Raw genomic sequence first — 16,760 nt, 5'->3', positions numbered from 1 at the left:
GTGTCCGCTTTCTTCGGTTCTCGTTATCTAGGAGATGATCGCAACTGGTGTTTTTGCCCGGATCGAGTAAATATTAATATAAGGTGTGAAACTTATAAGTGGAATGAATAGAGATCTGAGCAGATATCTAGAACAGGATGACACTAACCCCCGTACATAAAAAAACAACAATTTAATCAATTACATAAACAACTGTGACAACACATTGCATTAGGAAGATACTTTTCTTTGTTAAATAAATCTTTCACCAAATTTCAAACACAAATATATTTATATAAATAGCCGATCTGTTTTAAATGATAGAATTTGTTCATCATATATATAATCGAGTGCACAATCGAAGTCATTGCCTTGTATAACTTCATCTCCTGCTTATTCCAGTCCACTCCACTGTGGTTGTTCCTCTAGATCCTTTTGCTTTTTCCTTCTCCAACCTCACTACTGTCTCGCCTCTTTTGGCCCTCAAACTGTGTGTAGGTAAGTATATACGTAAGTATGTATATACGTAGATACGTGGATCAGTAGGTACGTGGATATGTCAGTGGAGCTATTTCCCTTTGTGCTTTCAAGCTTTTTCGATGGGGGTAATTTTAAAACTAGGAAAATGTCCTGTTGTAAACATTCCTTTTGTTTAGCATAACCAATCAGGATTATTTCTACCGCCTTTTAAAGTAAGGTGCCAAAACTGAGGTCAGACTGACTTCTAGATTTTCAAATTAGTGATTCCGGTCAATTTCAAATCTGACAGTACCGACGTAAAATCGAAGTTAATCTTCCCTTTTCTAGTCGTCTAACGGTTAAATAAACAAATCCTTAATTAAGAATCACTTCCTCTCCCGACACAGACATTATAAATCATTGCAGTATTTGCGATTTAACAAGCACCTGTCCCAATAAATCTAATTAATTGTCCTTTGGCCTGAATACTCTTATTAGATCGACAGAAATTTGCATCCTTACATTGACAATAATGGTAAAAATAAAGATGTCGTGAGCAATATAGGTCATCATTAATGGCATTTATTGTGTACGTAGCTGGTGATATTGTTTTATAAAATATCCATAAGTAACTTTATTTATGTTTAAACGTTAGAACCACCAGCCCAAGATAAACTACTGGCAAGATTTTCACATAACCACAGTAGCCGAATCTGAGATTCGAACCTGCAGAGACAGAAGTGAAATAGCTGTGGTCGGAAAAGGAGAGCGATTTGGGTGACTGGGCCACCCGGGGCATAGATCGTCGCTTAAATGTTTAGCTGACTTTGGTTCAGTTGCGTTCTAAACATGAATCCGTCTCATTTAATCCTAACCAAAGCTACGAAAACGTCGAGGAACAAATTAAAGACGAAACATTGTTTTGTTTACAACACTAGAGCGCACCTCGGGCTTTAGCTACAAGGAAATATTAAGCCAAAAAATGTAAGCCCCCTTGAGGTTGTTTCTGTCAAGCGGATGTGTTTAAGTTAAATCTATTGAGGTTTTATGAACTTCAGGATTACAATATCATAATGTACATGATGTCAAAAAGATGCTTTCTTGTATACAACTAAATTAATTCAGCGATATTATTTCTGATTGATATACATTGTTATATTATTTACTTTAAAGATGTAAATTTGATTGCTTTTATCATTTATGACTGTTGTATATCTTACACTCCATTTCCTATGTCATATAAATCGTTTATTGTATATACGTTTTCAGAGTTTTAGAATATGTACGTTTAATGTTTTAATTGGTACGTCAGGTTTTTCTTTATTTTGAAGGGTTTATCTCTCCAGTCTTGTTTGTAATTCGTTTTCGCATTTTCGAACTTTATCTAGTTACCACCATATAACCACAATTATGTTGAGGTGACGTAAAACGTTACTGCTACTACAACTGATAATATTTACCCTGCCATCTAGTGCCGGAAATTTATTTAGATTATATTTCATTCCAGTTTGGTTTAGTTTTCTTTGCTCCAGGCTTCCGTTTGGTCATCTGTTGCAACAATAGGCCATTTCCGTCAGTCCGGAAAGAAACATCGGATAAAACTAATGTCCTCTGAGAACTATATACTGAACTACTTCGTTCACATGAAGCAAAATGGCAGCGAACTGAGATCAGGGCACAATCAGTACTATCTCGGCCTTTTTGCTGTTGTAACATATATGGTGCAATCCGACAAAGGCGAATCACACAATACATCAAAATTAATGTGTATTCCTACTACTGCTACTTCCGAACTTATTTCATAATGTTACAGGAATGGCCGAGCGATGTGCCGATCGCTATTGCATAGGTATGGAAGTCGAAGTTATATTTTTATTCGAGACAGAGTGTCACGAACAGAGTTATTGTGCTGCAAAGCAGGACATCTGTCAGCTAAAACGCTAGTACAGATTGCAATGGTCTTATCACCATTTAAGGCGCACAATTTTTAACATCGTCAGCATAAATATCAACCTTCACTTCTACTTAGCTATCATTCTAATCCTGTGAGAGTTTGCTTCCATCACCATCCCGTTTTTGTCAACTACCCTGATCTCATTAGCGGAGCGCAATAGCTAGGTTTGTCATGGTTACAACCCAAATAGGGTTAGAGAAGCCCAAACTTGAAGTTCTGTTTCAGTGTTTGACTATAATTATTATTTTTTCTGCTGTTTTCTAAATATGAATATGCATATGTTCTTGGTGAATCTCATTTCACCGTATTTATAATCGTTTCTAAGTTTTCTCATGAATTTGGTTTGTTTTTACATAGCATAATGCTTGATGAAATTTATTTGCTGCCACATTTCAAAGGTGGTATTTAACAAAATGATACGATAAAGGAAAGTAGTATTATCAGGTCATAAGTGTTATTAGTGTTTTAATCGTCTTATCTTTCAATTTGAAATCAAGAGACCGCGGATCCGGAAAGAAGCGGAAGACGTGAATACAAACGAAGACAAGGGTACAAATTTATAAGCAGTATATACATTTCGTTGCAGTTTCATACATTTACAAAAGATTCTTCATCAAATCCACATAAAAATTATCACTCTGCCGTACTGTACAGTAGTCATAGTTTTGGAATATCCCCCCCACCCCCTTAATTAGATCGTTCCACTTGATTGTCAATTAAATTTAAAATTCTTGAATTCTTTTGTATCATAGTAATTAAGCATAGTGGTGTTCTCTCTATTTATTTCTCCCCTATATTGCTTGGTACTCAGATCATGTTATTATTTATATACTGAAAATATTTATATCTAGTCTACGTTTTCGATTATTATTATTATTTCTAAAAAATATTATTATTATTATTATTATTATTATTATTATTATTATGTATGTTTAAACAACCTTTTAAGTTATTTTTCAACAAGAACATACTAGAAAATTAAATTCAATGGATAGATTACGATTCTGTAATAAAACAGATACGATCGGAATTGTCAATATTATAAAGAATGTTTGAACTCTATGTACAGTGGTATCTTGCTGTGTATATTCAGAAACAGAATCTAAAAGAGGCAGGTAAATACAATATCCCCATACTGAATGACTGTGCCTTTTTGTGCAGATATAAAAAAAATGAGTTTCACTTTGCTAACAAATATCCCACGAATGATAACCTGAGAAAGGCTGCTGAATCTTCATATGTTCATTGTGATGCAAATCACATCAAGATTTATAACATTATCTAAAGAATCAATAATAATATTAATATCTTACATTATTTTGCTATTTATCAGGCGAAATCGATAACGTAAGAGACTCAGTGTGCTAATCATCGAATTGTTTTGTTTTATGGTTGTATCATATCTTTAGTACATGCTTATAATTAGGTCATGTGGCCTTTCCTGCAAATAAAGATTTATTATTCTTATCATTATTATTATTATTATTATTATTAGTAGTAGTAGTAGTAGTAGTAGTAGTATTCAAAATAACTAAATTCTCATAATTCTTGAACTCATTCTTAACAGCAAACAACAGCAAAGGAACAACTTCCCACCAATCTTTTCATCTTTCCTTCTCCTATCAAAGCAATATGAATGAATCATCGTTCAAAGTTGGATGAAATCGTTCCCTGCCTCATTATTTTCAGGGTGCTTCGCAAAATATTTCAACTGTTAATGGCTAATTCATACATAACTTATTCCAAAATTCAATGCACAAAACTTTTACCCTTAATTAGACTGGACAGATTTGGGAAGCCAAAAGGTGTAAAATTTATCAAATCTTTCGCTATGGTTTTAGTTTTAAAGTTCTTTGAAGGAATTCCATCTGGAAATCTTGTGGGCACAAGCATTATGGTCAACAAGTATTGGTTGTCGGACTTGGCCTTAGGTAAGGGAGGGTCACAACTCTCCGTTATTCTGCTAAATGATTCGTCAAATTCAATCATAGTTTGGAGATGAGCCCTAGGTATCTTCTGATTGGACTTTTCCTACCATTTGAAAACTGGGACAATATATACAGTATTCATAAATAATATTTTTAAGTTTTGCTCAACACAAAATGATTCAAGTTCTTGCGATAAGTCTTATTCAATCATAAATGACCAGCCAAGGGATTTTCATGGGCTAGGCTGTCGATATAACGTTTGTTATGTATGTTTAGTTTAATTGTTTGTTTGTTAGTTTTAATTTTTTTTATTTCATTGCATGCTATTTTAATGTAACATTGTTTGCTGGACTTGACCTTGTCCAAAACTGACTTCATTTCTGCTTGACCTGATTGACTTTTTAAAATTGCTTTTATTTCATTCATGTAAACAACTAAAAAAAATTCATTATACTCTATTTGCATGAGCTTATTAACCAAATTATTCTTCACGTAAACAAGAAGTGGTAAATATGTAGATCAAGGTCAGGGTTTTGGAGATTATTAAGTGAGCTTTAATGTTATTGTGTATTTGGTAAACAAGGCTCATTAGAGTATTCTAGAGGGTTATTTTTCATTAAGTAGTGGACGTTTTCATAAATAGCTAATGTGACCTGAGGTCAAACAGACAACTAAATTATCTTGTGATTGTGAAGATTTTAAAAGTTGTGTTTTAACATCTAGCACTTTAAGTTGTATCATTTTTTGTCCAGTTTGGGCAGAATTTTATTTTCTACAAAGTATTGAATTCAAGTGATTTTTCTCTGGAAATACAAATGACACAATTCTTGGATAAAGACATTCATTGCCTTCCATTTTTAATCTCATCGGGACTTGAACTTAATTTCATTCAGCACGTTTTATTACTAGGACTTGTGTCTTTAATTCTTGTATTATAATTTGGATTTACTTCGCAATACCGTAAGTTCTTTTTTCTCATTTTTCACTTTGCATTCTAGGGAAATAAATTATTTGTTAAATTTTACAAAGATTGGTGTCATCACTCTTTTCTGTTACCTATTTTAAGAGCATATATTCGTAACGCTTTGGAATATCAATTGATAGTTAACTGACCACTTGTTATAATCGGGTACCTCAAGTGGTCTCGATTTTCTCATAAGGACCATTCCTTTCACAAAATAACAAACAAGAGATCTCAAGATCTTGTTAGTGTTCGACAACGAGATATTGTCGTTTGAAACCGTGATAAGACTAGAGAGAAGGAATAGTATAAAGAGGATCACTATTATAAACAGCATTTGATTGGCAAATTCTACGAGCAAAAGTGACATCGTCGAACGGTTGACCAATACATCTGTCAGCTAAAGGAATAACATCCTAATCAATCTCATTCTTAAGAGCTCTTTTTGTCATAGTTCTGGTAGCAGCACACGCAAGATACAAATCATTGATTTCTTGCTCAACAGGATCATATCTTTGATCCAAACAAGGTTTGTCAGTTACAAATAGATTAACCACAGCCTTATCTCCAGCTAGATCGTTTTGTAGTAATACATCAGTATATATGGAAGTCAGTTCAACGACAGTCACGGGTCATGAGACTAAGACTGATGCCAAATTAACACATCGGAGAGGAACATTAACAAATGCCGTACTCTAATACTCCCTTAATAAGGAAACATTCATTTGAAGGAGACGTCTGAGACAACGGCAAAAGGAACTGATAACAAACGACTATTCGAAGCTCCTGTGCAGAATCACAAATAAGTGATATAGAATCTATTGACATAAACTGTTTATTATTTTTCATTATCAAATCAGACTGGGGTTTGTTTGACACAATCAATGTATTGTTTTCTAAACAAGATTAAAATCTTGAGCTCGGTCTCTCAGAAACAAAAGCATTTAAAATATCTTTGTCTTAATTATGTTGCCTAGTTTTCAGTCTGTAGGAAGAATATAAGACATGCCATTTCTCCTTCGAATAAGTGCCTTATCGGAAGCGATAAGAATTCTGATCAGACTTAAGTCTTATCAGAAGATTAATTTCTTAACGTTGTGCCTTACTGAGATTTGTAAGTATTCGTATGAGGCTGAGATGTCTTTCCCTCAAAACTGCTGAGATGAAGACTTATTGAGAAATGAAACTTTGTGAATCACAAATAATTATCATCAGCTGTTCGAGAAGCATTTTTCCAAAGTTTCTACCCTTTGCTCAACAAGATAGGTCTTGCTATCGCTTTGGATGCAATTCTTGAACTTTTTAACTAACATGAGCTAACAACATTATAATCAACAATCGGTTGTACTGACAGATGTAAATATCACGAACTCTGCCAGTATATACACCATCTATGTATAATGCTCTCCAGGCCATTTCAAGTTTCTTGCAATTATCTGAAAATGAAGAAAATATTTATCAACTTCGTTTTCCTGTAAAGGTGATACTAACTTTAAAATCATGATAATTTAAACCTGAATAGAGGTCGACTAGGGAGCTAGATACTGTTGAGTTGTTGTATATATATATGTATGTATGTATGTATGTTTATATTGTCTGTAAGAGATTCATTTAACTTTGGTTCTGATGGTCCGTTTTACTCTGGTGCTATTTCAGGCCAACCTAAAATACATATATTGATGACTGATGAATATCTGCAACGTAATTTGGAGAATTTATTTCAATTGCAGATGATAAAGTTAGCTCATGAACTGTTATAGCTATTTTGGATTATCTTCCAATTACAGAATTATTCTGTGCTGAAATTCATGATTCATATGTTCCATTAGATAGTTACCTGTTGGAATTTGAATAACCTGGCAATCGGGAGATCCATCATCTTTTTTTTTCTAAATTTGCGAATACAAGCGAATTTTTAGCCTGTAATCCACCGAATGATTTTGATCTGATATTTGGCCAACTATGGTATACTTGTAATTGTGCTAGCGCTATTTCTTTCGCTGGAACTGCAGTTGGAACATTACCATCACATTCAGGATTAGTTGAGCTTACTGATATAAATTTTGTTTTTGTTGGAGTTGTGTTCGTTACAATTTGCTGAAGTACTTCATTCTGAGTTGACAATATTTAAATCCCGATTTTCTTAACTAGGTGTGGATTCTATCACATCTTTGCTTCTTTGTAGACTTTAATTATCTTAGTGATCTCAAAATATGATCTTTTTCCATCACTAAGACTTGTTGATAATAACGAGGATAATTTGGGGTATGCTAACGTCGCTGTATGCAATTTTATTATATAATTATGCAATTTTGCATTTGTGCACATGCACTGTTTTTGCAATGATATTCAGAATACCGGCAATTGTTGTCGCAGCTGAAACACAAATTGTTACAACTGCTGGTGCCATCACTAGCGATTGTGCTATTGTTGATAATAATACGCCGGCTCCAGCAATAACAGCAGACGAAGATGACACAATTATGTCAATGACTACACATCTGCGATATTTATTTACTTTTACTGTATATTCGTCAACGATATTTTTTAATTATGTTTGCCATTCACGTGCTTGATTGTATCTAAAACGTTGAACGTTAATCGGGATACTCATTCTATTTTGTTTAGTAATCAATGTAGTTGCTTCAGCGACGAATTCCAGACACCATCAGTAAGGCGATGCGGTTAATTTTTTATCAAATGATTCCAGCATAAACGTCTCTTCGTCTCCTTATTTAACACAATAGACACGGTTCCAGAAAAAACTATCGGTTGAATGACGCTAGGGATACGTGGTAAATATACTAAATTTTGCACCGCTGAACACGGGCAGCACGTACACACCAGTGACTTCCGCGGTATGTTTGATAGTGTTATTTTGCTGTAACCATGTTGAGAATCATGATGACACTGTGTGTACCACGTTGATAATCTGCTTGTGTGGAATTTTAATCAGATTAAATTTTTTAGCGATATCAGAATTCCACTTATAACCTCTTCGTCTTTTTTCCTAATCGTTTCAATACCTGATATAGCTGTTTTAATATCGCAGAATTTTACGTCGGCAGTCAACTGACGTGCGAAGAAATCGTCTGCGATTTGACTGAGTTTCTGAACGTTTTTACGAAGATATCAAAACATATGTGAGCGTCATACTCAGCTCGTATCGCGTTGACTATAGTATCTACTTTATTATAGTCATATTTTGTTGCGGCATCTTCATCAGATGTTGGATCTCTTAGAACAACTATTGTATTTCCATTCATGCTGCGTTCACCTGTCATTATATCGCCGGTAGATCGTAAACGATTAGCAACACTTTTTCCAATTTAATTTCTAATAGTTGCGATTGATATACTTGAGTGTCTAATTCTACCGCCGTCAGTATATACTGGAATATTATCCATATTAGCACCGAGAACTCTACGAATTATGTCATTCCAGTTGATATTATTCCCTTTTAAAACACCGTATGTATCCTGAAAATAACAACTTCATCTCGGTCAACTCCAGAGAGGTTCATAATATCGGCACGTTCATCTTTAGTCGCGTAATTTGACAAATCAATATCATCTTGTTTCTCTTGCGTTTGATAGAAGAAGATCTTCCGTAAATATTCACCATTATACTTTGAGATCTGGTTAAAACAATTAACGGCTACTTGTATAATCGTGCACGACTTTGTGAGGTGGTAATGTTGATGAAGATATAGCATTTAATACATTAATTACTTCACGACCACATATTGGCTGATCAGTTAGTGTTTGTGTTGGCAATGATGAATAACAAAATGGAATATTCTTTGCGTATTTTAAAAATTCTATTGGCGGAGGAAGCCCAAATGAATCAAAATAAACAGAACCTTGCGGATTATACGCGTATGCAACCCAATTAGTACCAGGACCTGAACTGTTATAGAGATTAATAATTTAATCAAACTTTGCCATTTGAAAGATTAACGAATTATTCCTGGAAGTCTCAGACCTTTTCCGTATCGAGAAGGGGTTCCTGGTAATCTTAGACCTCTTTCCCTTTTTTACTCTCCGTCCTGTTTTTTTTAGTTAGCATTTTACCAGCATGTCCAGCAACACCACTTAAAACACCAAGTGCAGCTGTTTTTGCAATTAGTGGAGCTGCGGCGGCTATTAACGTCGGTAAAGCTGCAAAAAAGTGGAAATATACCACCTCTTTTAATTGAATGTTTAATAGCGTCGGCTGAAAGATTGAGTTTAACTCCTATTAATGATTGTTTGGCGCTATTGAAATGTTTAAATTGACCTTCAGTCAGCGATAATTCATTTGGACCACCTGATATTTGTTCTGTTTTAGTGATATTATTATTCCATAGTTCTTTGCTGAATTTGATTGAAGATTTTTAATCTGACCAGGAGTCAGACTGACAATAACATGATTATATGACATTATAAGTATCGTGAGTGATTTAATTACATATTTACTACTGGATCATCACTAACTCTCATTTGACCACCAACACCTTCAAGTAACATTGATTTGTCGCTGAGAATAATAGCAAACTGCTCTGTAATTAGGAACTGCTCCAGCGTTTCTTTTTACTCGAGCTCTAAAGTGAATATCGACGACAGATTGTCTAGATTAATCAAAATGTTCCAGCTAAACGTGATAAATCGGATACAGATTTGTAAAATCTAGTTGTGATATTTGCAATGCAGTATCTATATTTTATATCACGTCCCATAAATGTCATTAACCGAAGATATGTATGTGCTACATGATTTAATTCAAAATTTAATAAGATATCATCAGCTGTTTTTTGATGTCCATTTATCTTCAGTGAAACTTCAAAATCCCCAAGTTTGTCAAATACCATTGGACTTTCTTCTTGCGAGATTATTCGTTCAGTATTTTGAAAAACAATGAAAATATGCCTTGCCGCCAAAACGCATTGCTGAGATGATATATGCCACGTAAATAAACCATTAACGGTGCATTGAACATTGTCTGTAGTTGTTTTAACCATGATAATAATGATTTACCACCTGAATCCATAAAAGAGAGTAAGATGTGTTCTTCGGCAATCGTTGGAGTAATTACCGGCATCCACAACGAAAGTTTTGTTAGTAATACTTTACCAGCATCAACGCCAACACCTTCTATCCAAATAGCATCATCGTCAGTAGCCTTTCTTACAAGTACAACTGCGTGCTTGGCCCCGAAAATAACATTTCTAACGTTTCAACAAAATCCAAAGATGTAAGATAGTAGAATCGCGCAAGAAAATCTATTACTTCTTAGCATTGATTGATGTGTTGTAAAACCTAAGTTGAAGCGTGCGTTAACGTTAATCATTACATGTTGTGAATCAACATCACCGGTGTTGGCAGAGTTTCTTGATTGTCCTATATTATAGGGTATGTTGTCAGGAAAATCAGAAGTGTCTTTACCAAACATAATCGACGGGCCAGCTGATTTTGTATAATCATCAGAATATCTTCCAAGACCTATTATTTTTGTAGCAACCTCGACGTCTTTTTGAATATTTTCAACATTTTTTCCATCAATCATGTATGTAGCGCTGTCAAACAACACCATGATGCCATTAATAACGAAACTAATTACATCTTTTGCATTATATTCTGTATTATCAGCTTTCAAAACTTCTACTTCAATAAACACTTCATCAGGTTAGAAATATCTACTTGTATCTTGAACTTGTAATTCGATACGACCTTGCTGATCAGGTTGTCGTGCGTCGTAAGAATAATGTTGATAATCGCGTATGGATTCATCTTTGAGAATTAGTGCGTCCATATCAAACGCCGAATCGGATATACGTTTGAAAATTTTATTATAGTCGTTATCGTCTAACACGAAGACCACTTCCTGCTATTAAACTTGCGAAAATATTTTTTCTTTTTCTGACTGGGGTATAGGAGCCAACTCTGCTAGTTTTTTATATGCAGCTTGATTTATTATTTTACTGATTTTTCCAGGCATAATTTCAGTGCTGGGTACTTTTACTGGTGATGGTTTTCTCGCACTAATTGAGCTAATGTTTCTTTGATCGTTGAAAAAACCTTACTAGCAACATTACCAACAGCACTAATACCTTTATCTCGAATAGCCTCAATAGCCTTCATCCCTAATTGTTTTGCAATCTGTGTTTCTTCTGCAGTTATTCTCTTATATAAACCCATAACAGCATCACCGAGTCCATCTCTGCAAATTGATTTGTTTGTTGGCAATCGTGAGTTTACTACCCTAACCATAATCGGTTTAATTACATGCTGATTAATTAGTTGTTTGTTCAGTCGCTTCATTAATGAGAGAATAATAAATGTCGTGATCCATAATTCCGCCCGTAAATAATCTTCGACAAATATCTGATATTTCTTTAATAATTTCAGGAGAATTATTTCCTGCGCGTTTTCCTCCGATCAGAATTTCTAGTCGGTCAACATCGGCAAGAATACTATCAGGACAAGTGGTAAGACCACTTCCTTGAGTAAAAAAACCACTTCCAGTTGCTCCTTCTTCCTCACTTATTTTTATATCTGCTTCCTTCTCCCATTTTCATTAGACTGATTTCCATTTTGCTTCCTTTTTACTTGGTGAAGAACGTAGTTCCTTCCTTCGTCTAATTTATCCTTATTCCTAATCTTCTTCTTCTCTCTGTTTCCTTTCTCGTTCAATCTCCTTAAGTCTCGACTTAATTACTTCTTCTCTTTGTTTCCTTGATTGTTTAGTGTCTTCAAATTGCTGTTTAATTTATTCTTCTTTTTGTCTCCTTTCCAGCATTGATAGAATAATATGATCATCTACTGCCTGTTAAAAATGTTAAAATTATTAACATCTTCCTCCGAACTGATTTGCTGAGTATTAGTAGCGACGCGATATACATCCCTAATCCAATCAGCATTTTTTAAAGTATTAATATACTCGGGTTTTACATATTTTTCTTTTTCACGATATCCATACGCGGCAATATTAAATATTTTGTTTGGGTCTTTGATAACGACAATACCTTCAGTCGTGAATTTATCCATAATGTTATTTCTAATTCTAGCAGATGTTGTGATTGAACTTCAGGTTGTGGTTGAGAAGATTGCTGGGTGGTTGTTGAGCTGCTTGAAGACTGCCAGCAATATCAATAGGCAATGTTTCAAGAGCTTTTTGAGTCGCCTCAGTTGCTATAACAATTGTCTTTGCTGGTCCGACAATTGGCTTAAATAATTGTTCTGAACCTTCTGCAAATTCTACTTGAGATTCTTGACGTTCTTGTAGTTTTCGTCTGACAGACTCACGGACGGGAAGAAATTTCTTTATTGCTTCTAATCTTTCTCGAGCTAATCTAGCAGTATAAGATTCCATAGCTGGTGCCATTATTGATATTATAATGATCTAATTATAGCAGCAGAGAGGGTGCTACCTCAATGAAACGTCCGGTGGATAAACAAAAGAACGCGCATACAAATATAGAAGAACACTAACGACAAAAATAAAGTAAGAAAATAATCTATCCCAATTAGAGAACCTCTTGGTAAAATTAGAGGATTTGGTTTGGCGTTATTACGCTTATAACTTTCGTTTTCGTACGAATCTTTATTATTCAAAAATTACGTTTCATCAAAACGTCTGTTCACCCTCTCTGCTGCTTCAGGTCTTAGTAAGATAAAACTAGATACTCTTTCTCTTGTTTTCTGTGTTCTCCCTCTTTCTCCTACTGCAATGAAAATCTTTAAAATTGGCTGCGCAGGAACCACATGTTCCCACCGAGAAGAGCCAAATTTCTCTTCCTTTTGCTCGATAGCTCCCTACCAGTTCCTGGTACTTCACTGTCTTCTTTTCATATGTCTCTTTCATTTGTTCATCCCATGGGTTTGTTTGTTCCACCAAGATGACCTTCTTCTATGCAATCTAAGACGAAACGATAGTTTGCATAACTCCTATAAATATGGGGTTTTCCTAGATATACTCTCATCTCCCACGACTTGCTTCTTGGAATATTCCAGCACTATTTACTTTTGCAGGATTCTTTTGTCCCTCTTTAAGAAATTGGACGAACCGGGTACCTGAATTTCCGCTCTTTATTCTCCAGAGTGTATGCCATGTATGTCAAAACATCGTGACTGACATTGTCGAAATAAATCACTCGCTTTGATCCTAATCTGAGAGTCCTTCAAGTTACTTCATTGTCATATCAACAGGTGTACATTTCTGAACAACAACCCTCGCGTATTCGTCACCTTTTGTATGTCCCAAGAAAAAATAAAATTAACAAAGAGGGCAAAAATGAGCAGAGTCATTCTCACGTACGTGGAATGCCATGCATACGATAACGAGTAACATCTGTACCCTGTAGAAGTTTTCGCTTGTAAAGAAGTTAAACTATTGCTTTTTAAAATCACTGGTTAAAACACAGCAATTTCTTTACAATGGCAACACAGTGTTCATCCAGTTTAAAAGTGGATCGTACTCCCACATGTTCCAATTACTAAAAAGGTATTTGAAAACTTACGACGGTAATCGTTTGATCTTGTTGTTGCGTTGAAATAATTATATTACTTTTACGTTATCTAAGGTGTAACTAAGTAATTCTTATCTATCTATCTATCTATCTATCTATATATATATATATATATATATATATATATATATATATATATATATATATATATATAGATATATAGATATATATATATATATATATACATATATATATACATATATATATAAAGATATATAGATATATATCTATATATATACATATATATCTATATCTATCTATATATATATATATATATATATATATATATATATATATATATATATATATATATATATATATGTATATAGATATATACGTATAAAGATATATATATATATATATATAGATATAGATATATACATATATACATATATATATACATACATATATATATCTTTATATGTATATATCTATCTATATATATATAGATATATATAGCTATATATATATATATATATATATATAAATATAAATATATATATATATATATATATATATATATATATATATATATCTTTAATTGAAAAAGATACATAATACATAGAACAGGGTACAAGGTTCAGGCGTAAAGCTCACACTTTAATATGCAATTGTCAGTGCGCCACGTTTAATATCTAAATTACTTCTAATAACATGACACTGCTATGGTTATGAAAAGGTACACAGGTCACATACCTATGGATGACAAGAACGCATGAAGGGAAACTAAACTTATGACATTCATACACCATGACAGAAATATTTTCCGCAAAATGCTATTTAACTTTGCTTGCCATAGATAATGCAGTGAACGTCAGATGCTTGCTGGAACAGCATCTGTGTAGCCATTTTTAATGGTTTATATTTGGCTTATCTCATTCAAATTCTCTCAAATTCCAGTCTGAAAGGCTACATATAAACGACACACCAGTTCCAAATAAAATAATTAGGACCAATGTTGAAGTTGACAGGAGAAGAGAAGATAATAATAATAACAAATACAACTAAACAAGTACCTATCTTCTTTAACGATCTTGCCATGAGACAATAATCAGTAAAGGAATGGAAAAATAAGACCGACTCGGTCCATGTCATAACTGCATATTTTCATTTTGTACATAGGTTAGTGCTTAAACGAGACACCTTTTCTTCCCAATATCAAAATTTTAATCAGATGAGAAAATATGAAATCCTTATGCACACAGTTTTATAACTGACTTGAATAGATCATCTATATTTCAAATTATATAATTATCCAGATTTGTTTTGTATGGGAGAATAATTGGATAGTATTTATCAACGAGGTATGACCTCTTCTGCAAAAAATATCTTGTTCCACTGAATTGTATTAAGGCTGCTTTTCCATATAAACCTTCTGATTCAGAAAGCTCTTACTATTAGTATTACGTCTATGAAATTATGTTTGCTTCAAAGGTGTATTTCACTGATTCTGCAGTGTAGGAATATGTCTAATAACTTGCAATAATATAGACCCCCATCAGTAGGCTTCATCTGTGGTATTATTCCGTAATACGCATGCGTACTGCTCAAAAACAATTGAGCGCCATTATCAGTTGCATGTATTTTTGTGTTCAAACACTCAACTGAGTTATTAAATTACTTACTTCAATCGAATGAGTTTGGGTCTGGTACTTAATATGGTACAGCAGACGACACTAAATGACTTCGCTGTTACAGATTTTAAACTCAAATTATACTTGAATATATGTAATCCAATACAACGTGCAGCTTAAAAATTAAAATCAATGAATTCAAGAAGAGGTTTGTTTTTCGTTTACGGCGCAACAACACGAGGAACCTATTTAGCGCCGATCCAACTGGAACAATGAGCATTGCACAAGAACTGGCCACAGTTGCAAACCAGCGTTTATCAGATTGAAGGATTCGCATCCTCTTCCATTATGCTATGAATCCTTGGTACAAACTAGTGATCCACCAAGGACGAGAATGAAGGCGGCAATTCATTTTAATCATGTACATTGCTCATGTGTACGCGGAAGTTAATGTCATGGGATGCTGAAGGAGTACTTTTTTATATTGCATGGTAATATACTAAAGAAGTAATCATTATCGTCGGAAATTATACAACCGCATCCTTTTTTCTTTAGATATTTTACCTATTATAATACAATAAAGTGACCTATATTATCATAACATGTCTAAAATAAATTGCTTCTAATTGAATCTTAGGTAATGAAAAAATAATTTACCGTGTTTTCGACAATTATTTTGAGGGGAATAACCTATTTCTGCATGAGTCAGTTAATATAAGGAAAATTATAAATATAATCTCAGAGGTGAGCAACTTTCTTGTATAGATATACATCCATATTTCCCGGATCTCACCCCTATCCCATGATAGCGTTGATGAATAACGGGACATAACTCTTCTGAAAATAGCTTGAGTTGAGTGATCGATGAATGCACATAGCATCTATTGATGACCGTATTATATACCAAAACTCATAGCAACCCACTTACAAATGCATTCACAAAATAATGTTATATACATGATCCAGATATAAGTCAAACATTAGAATAACTATTGCAAAAATAAAGGGAACACAAAGTTACGCAAATATATCTTTATGCAATGTCCATATTATACACGAAGGTTCAAATCAATTCATAAAAAGTAAATGACAAACCAAATTGTTGATATACACATCTTCAGATGAAATACCATCACATGTACCACGTTTCACAACGATCGATCAAAAACCGCGGATCTATTTGGGCTCGCAAGGATCGTTCAACGTTACATTCAAATGCAAGACAAAAAGTGCAATGACTCTAACATGGCTTCTGGCATGACAGTAACCTGTCAGTATGCGAACCTTGAACTAATGCACATTTGATCGATTAAGCAATTACCGACTAGATGTCCAAATCACCGAGTAAATATTGAATAATGTCTGGTTATCAACGTTGACAGCCAACTTAAGGTGCTTC

At 33.9% G+C, this 16,760-nt stretch overlaps 1 protein-coding gene across 2 annotated transcripts in view; it reads right to left on the bottom strand.

The window, feature by feature from the left end:
- Positions 1–6,191: 6,191 nt before the first annotated feature.
- The window catches only part of LOC149799706 (beta-1,4-galactosyltransferase 4-like), a 71,801-nt gene continuing 61,232 nt past the window's right edge, over positions 6,192–16,760 (bottom strand). For both annotated transcript variants that reach the window (XM_089959074.1, XM_089959071.1), the window contains one exon: positions 6,192–6,717. In XM_089959074.1, the coding sequence (XP_089815200.1) occupies positions 6,673–6,717 (45 nt within the window). In that variant the 3' untranslated portion in view covers positions 6,192–6,672. The remainder of the gene's footprint in view (positions 6,718–16,760) is intronic.

The sequence above is a fragment of the Sinohyriopsis cumingii genome, chromosome 5 (assembly GCF_028554795.1).
Source record: "Sinohyriopsis cumingii isolate HCF-2022 chromosome 5, ASM2855479v2, whole genome shotgun sequence".
NCBI lineage: Eukaryota > Metazoa > Mollusca > Bivalvia > Unionida > Unionidae > Sinohyriopsis > Sinohyriopsis cumingii.
This window is presented reverse-complemented; position numbering and strand designations above follow the sequence as displayed.